Below are 6,000 nucleotides of genomic sequence, written 5' to 3'. Positions count from 1 at the left end.
TCTCTCTCTCCTCTCTGTATGTTTCCCCTGGCCTATAGCTTTCTAGAAGTTTCCCAAACTGGAGCTGGCAGCCTCCTTGCAACATCATGGAGGGGTAATTTTTAGACAGGGAGGAAGTGGGAGGATTGTGTTTATTTTTAGTTTTATTTTTTTCCTTGGCTCCATGGTTGTTCGACAATTATTTAATTCACTGCATTATTTTCCTTTTAATAACCAATGAAAGCAAATACAAGTGAAATTTTATAAATGTGGCATTATGGGGCACACACATCTGAGAACAATTTGGCTCATTCATGTCAAGGTATAAAGACAAAGTCCAGTGCCTAGATCTGAACTATTGTTAATGAGGCTTCCCTTACACCCAGGGTGCGTCTAGGAGGTGATTAGGAAAGAGATTCTAAATTCTTAATTTGAAGATGACACCACAAAAGAGAGATACAACCCTAAACAGAGTTAGACCTTTCTAAATCCATTGGTTTTAGAAGGGTGTGACTTTGTTGAGGATTGGTAGTTAGATTATGTTTTTTTTTAAGAATTATTATTGTAAAATAATAATATGGGTGTTTTATGGATTATTTTTATGGGTTACTTGTTGGGATTACTTTAAGCAAAATGGAAAAGCGGTATAGAAATATCTTAAATAAATAATTCTTAGCTATGACATTAGATTGCAAGGGAAGGCAGTATGATATGCCCTGATCTTGCCAGATCTCAGAAGCTAATCAGGTTCAGTACCAGGAAGGGAGACCCCCAAGGAAGATTCTCCAGAGGAAAGCAATGGCAAACTGCCTCTTGCTAAGGTTGCCATAAGTCGGCTGCAACCTGACTACACACTTACACTCATAGGTAACACTAAATTTGTTCTTGCTAGGAACCTTGTTAAAAATTTCAGGGAGTACTAGAAACATCAAAAAACTGCAAAGAAAACAGAAGAGGAACCATGTGTGCAAAACCATCACCTGGGGAACCACTACAGGGACGGGGAGGAAAGACTTTCTGACAGAAAACCCAAGATAAATATGAATAAAATTGACCACCATCATGGACTGTTGTTTATTAAAATATAATCTCTATAAAGATACCTTATTATACAAATAGAGAGGCAGAACATTACTTCTATAATTACGTGCTGTACAAGATTCAGAGAGGAACTATACATGACTGGCTTTGCGTGGCTCGAACAAGACAAGCGGAATGTCTGACAAAACTATTTCTGGTGAAGGAGTTCCGATCTTCAGCTCACAAAAGGTCCTATTTTTGCTTTCACAGCAGAACGTTAGAGTCCTCCAAGGAGTCGTCTGCGTACAGTAGCTCATCCGTCAGCATGCTTCCTACAGGAAGTGTGCTATCTTGAGACCACAACCTTCCATTTTGAGAGAGAGTGTGCTGAAGCAGAGGAATATCTTCCTCTTCTTTTCTCACAAGACCGGCTATGTGTTCCTCACTCACTCCACTTAAAATGTACCTGTCCCCCATCCCATTGCTCTCGTGGACATCGACAGTGACCACTGTGGTCTCTGGTCTTTGGGAACAGGATTCTATGATGTCATGAGGATTAAGGTTGATGTCTATCTGAGGAAACTCAGAGTCGTCCATTGGCTCATCTGCATTTTCTTCTAGCAGGTTAGTGTTGATATAAAGAACACTGTTTGGTTCACTCTGTTCAGGTAAACTTTCTGACAACTTCTGCAGATGATATTTAAGTTCTGAGAAGGTGGGTCGGTCTACAGGATCCGTTCTCCAACATGAATACATTATTTCATACCTGAAACAAACAAACAAAAAAACATACTGAAATAAAGTGCCAATCATCATTAATGGAAAACATCTTCCATCTCAAGTTCTCCTATACAATTTATCAAATTGGTTTTAAACCTTTGAAATACCTTTAGTATTTCCTGATCAATTGTGATTTTTTTTGGTAGACTGTAGAGACATGGGGGCCTAGAAATTTTTCCTCTTAGGACACTGTCACATGCACAGTGGTGAGCAATGTTTTCAAAGGACAGCAGTTAACACTTACCATTTGATTTCTGTTAACAGAAATGATAAAGCACCTAGGTTAAAAAACAACCCCAGACATCTGTCCATTTTGCCACTGGGACAGTTTTCCAACTCAAATCTTTTTTAACATTTTAGGGTAAAAATATCCCTGGAATACATTCAGAAACACTGATCCAGGGAACAATTTTAAGTGTTTTGGAGAGCTACAGTCTTTCCTGACAACTGGGAGAATACTTACCTCAGCATAGAGATTTGTACAGTATAAAAATGTCCCAAAAGTATAAAAAATGTTAGAAATTAGCGTGTGTTGCTCAATGACTCTATGGAAAGGAAACATTCTGCTTCATGCCAAAGTGTGTTTTCAAGGTCTGGAATATTTTAGCATTGGGGAACTCAGTGATTCTTGTCATCAGACACAAAATCAATTGTGTAGGACATTTTTTTTACTTAAATGGAATTTGGCTTGGGGTAGACATATATCCCAAATTCAATATGTGTAAGTATTTTACAACATTGCTGGCACAAGGCTAAGATATCTGTTAACTCCATCTATCTGTTAATCTCTTTTCCCTTTGCAGGAGGGTTCAAAGTTTAGTAACAAAGAATGTGCTTGTTATTTAGCGAGATGCACCTCAGAACCTCCATTTTGGCAAGTAGTATGTGAGAACCACAGTGCAGTAAGGGCTGCCTCTCTTGGGACACAGGATGAGCAAGAACTGGTATAATTCTGTTTCCCAGGGGAGGAACTTCTCAAGCAAGATGGTCAAGGCATTCTCAGAGCAAAATGTCCAGGCGAAGAGCAGCTGACAAAAGAGCCTCAGACAGTTCAGCTTCCAAAGGTGGAATTCTGCATAACTGTAGAATTGCCACAGAATGATTAATGAATGACAGTATTCCAGTCAGGGGAGGTGAAGTATATACATATAATAACTACGAGAGCAGAAGCAAAGGCCAGAGAGCTGCTAATGCCTGAAGGAGAATGGAATGTCCAAGGGCTGATATGACAGGATGGACTGCAGCACTTCAGATGGCAGGTGGTGGATACCAACTCCCTTCCAAAAAACCCAAGCAAATTAAAGCAACATCTCAGGACAGCAGGGAGACAGGTTCTTTGCTTGCTGTGCTGTTTTTCTGCTCTGAGGCAGTTTTTAATGTAAGTGAGCATTGCAGCACCTGGGCCTCCACAATCCTGTACTTGCAGTCTGAAATGGAACAATCCTTCCGATTCCCTCAGCAGTCTACCACCTCACTCACAACCTTATTCTCAAGCTTGTATGAAAACCAGGTTGAACAGACCAATGAAAAACCTACCTAGGGCAGCTCTGTGCTTTCAGAGGAAAGCATGAGAGAAGCAGCCCATGCATGCCTTCGGCTCCTTTTAATCTTGTCTTTTAATAATTTACACTCTAAACAACCCTTAACAGAAAAATGGTAATATAAATGCAGTAAATAAACAGGACTACTTACAGTTCATCCAAGCAGCCTTCTGGCTGCTTCAACCTGTGTCCATGAAAAAGGTAGTCATAGATTTCATGGTTCTGCACTCCTGGGTATGGAGTCATCCCTCGGGTTGCGATCTCCCACATTGTGACACCAAATGCCCACTACAAGGAAGGAACAAAGAGAAAACATATCCAGATGTCATTTCAGGAAGACTGAATTATCCTAAATATCTGGATGCTTAACCATGTCCCCAGAATTCAGTTTGCACACTGGGGGAAAGGCTGAGATTATTTTAATGGAACTCCCAACACTTGAATAACTCTGTTATGGTACATGAAGATCCTAGCAACATAGACAAGGGTAACTAGCTGATGGATGGAGATCTACTTTCTAATACATCTTTAAATCAGTCTGACATACAACAAAGTCAAAGGTGACTTATGGAGACACTGCAGGGTTTTCAAGGCAAGAGATATTCAGAGGTGGTTGACCATTGCCTCTGCATTATAACCTTGGTATTCCATGGAAGTCTCCCATCCAAATACTAGTCAGGACTGACCCTGCTTAGCTTCCCAGATACAACAAGACTGGGCTAGTTTGGGCCATCCAGGTCAGAGCAACGTCATGAAATAGTGGCTGCTTAATTCTCTCATCACTATTTTTTCAATAACTTTCCATCCAACAGGGGGAGCAGCAGCAACACATTAATATAAGAGATCTGCGTCTCTGGATTGTCACATTTACTACCAGTCAGCACCTTAGTCTACCTGTTCACTCTGCCCTCAAAGGAAGTATCTTGGAATCTGGGCATGGAATCATGACCAATAGAGGTCTGAAGATAATGCTATGCAGGCATTCCTGACACCTCATGTTGTATCTGTGTGTTGTATTTTAATTAACTGCATGTGTAGTGGGCTGAAAAAACAGATGTAAATATAAGTAATCAATCAGTCTGACGTACAATGAAGAACTGAATAATCAATTCCCGGTCAAATGCTTACCAACATATCAACCAGACAGTACAACTGTGTTCTTAAAAAAATCTTGACGTAGATAGCAGGTAATTATCCCTGAGCTGCAGACAGTTCCAACTGGTGAGTTTCCCCTCACTGGCAGTTTTCAAGCAAAGGTTGGATACACACTTTTCTTGGATGCTTTAGGATGCTTTGGGCTGATCCTGCGTTGAGCAGGGGGTTGGACTAGATGGCCTGTATGGCCCCTTCCAACTATATGATTCTATGATTCTATGATTCCTTCACATCAATCCTGCACTGCCTGCTGGTCATGCTGCAGCCTGTTTTTTGAAGAATCACCTCCAAATTTACATACCACATCACTTTTTGTTGTGTAGACTCGATCCGCAAGGCTTTCTATTGCAATCCACTTAACCGGCATCTTTGCAATGCGTCCTTGACGATAATAATCCCCACTATAAATCCTCTTGGACAAACCAAAGTCTGCTACACACACAGTCATGTCATCCCGTAACCTGTGGGTTGATTAAGGCTCACTATTAATTTGAACCAATTTTAAAATAATAAGAACTACTTAAAATTATGTTCTTCACATGCTTCAGGAAAAGGCAGAGGTGGAATTACATAGCTTTGACTCTTCTGAACATACACATTTATAAAGAACTATGGAGTTATTTCTAATAGAGAATTCTCAAAACTTTCACAAAACCATATACTAGGCTAATTTGAGAAAGCAGTATCAATTAAAATAAGTTGTAAAAGTGCTTTCATTTTGTAAGTTATATGTAACATTACTGATTCTTGGACAGTTCCAAAATAAATCTCCTGGCATTATTTTAGTGAACACAAGAAAACAGATTGCATCACTTAATTGGAAAAATCTGGGTTTGAACATCCTCAGCTTCTGGTACACTGAAATCACCAAAGAACATTTGAAGCGTTTGATTTCTGGAGTTATTCTGAGCAGGAAAAGGGAGTTTAGGAGCTTACATGCAGTTTCGAGCAGCCAAGTCTCTGTGGAGGAAATGCTTGTTACTGAGGTATTCCATGCCCAAAGCTATGTCGATCATAAACTTCAATAAAGTCTGTAGTGGAACATACTGGGAAAGAGAATGCAACAAAAATTATGATGATTGTATCACATTAAAAATAATATAAATTGAATGAAGAAAATAAAATAAATAATAAACATCACACATCCTGGGTCAGGTGCCAATTTGATTTAAAGCAACTGAATATTAATAGTTAATATTAAGGAAACAGGAACCAAATATATATTTCACCAGTAATTCTATAGGAAGAGAACACTAGGGTGGCAAAAATGCAGTTACATATCCCTCCAGTTCCATTTTGTGCTACTGCAAGTTCACTTAACATAAATTTTAACTTGTTATGCTTTTTACTTGACCCACCTCCAATTTAGCTCAACACAACTTCCTGGCAAGGTAAGTTAGGTGAATATTTATTAATTTATAAAATAAAATAAAGAAAGGAATGTTCATTTTTCTTGTACCTGAAGGATAGCAGGACAAGTCGGATACTTCATCCCCTTTCCAAGGTGGTGAAAGAACAGCCAAAG

The 6,000-nt window shown here is 39.4% G+C and overlaps 1 protein-coding gene across 2 annotated transcripts in view; it reads right to left on the bottom strand.

Annotated features, from left to right (window-relative positions):
- Positions 1-1,020: 1,020 nt before the first annotated feature.
- Positions 1,021-6,000, bottom strand: part of MERTK (MER proto-oncogene, tyrosine kinase) — a 76,234-nt gene continuing 71,254 nt past the window's right edge. For both annotated transcript variants that reach the window (XM_077336271.1, XM_077336267.1), the window contains exons 16-19: positions 5,412-5,521; positions 4,777-4,936; positions 3,472-3,608; positions 1,021-1,765 (exon numbers count right to left, since the gene is read on the bottom strand). In XM_077336271.1, coding sequence (XP_077192386.1) covers positions 1,264-1,765; positions 3,472-3,608; positions 4,777-4,936; positions 5,412-5,521 — 909 coding nt within the window. In that variant the 3' untranslated portion in view covers positions 1,021-1,263. The remainder of the gene's footprint in view (positions 1,766-3,471; positions 3,609-4,776; positions 4,937-5,411; positions 5,522-6,000) is intronic.

This window comes from Paroedura picta, chromosome 1 (assembly GCF_049243985.1).
Source record: "Paroedura picta isolate Pp20150507F chromosome 1, Ppicta_v3.0, whole genome shotgun sequence".
NCBI lineage: Eukaryota > Metazoa > Chordata > Lepidosauria > Squamata > Gekkonidae > Paroedura > Paroedura picta.
This window is presented reverse-complemented; position numbering and strand designations above follow the sequence as displayed.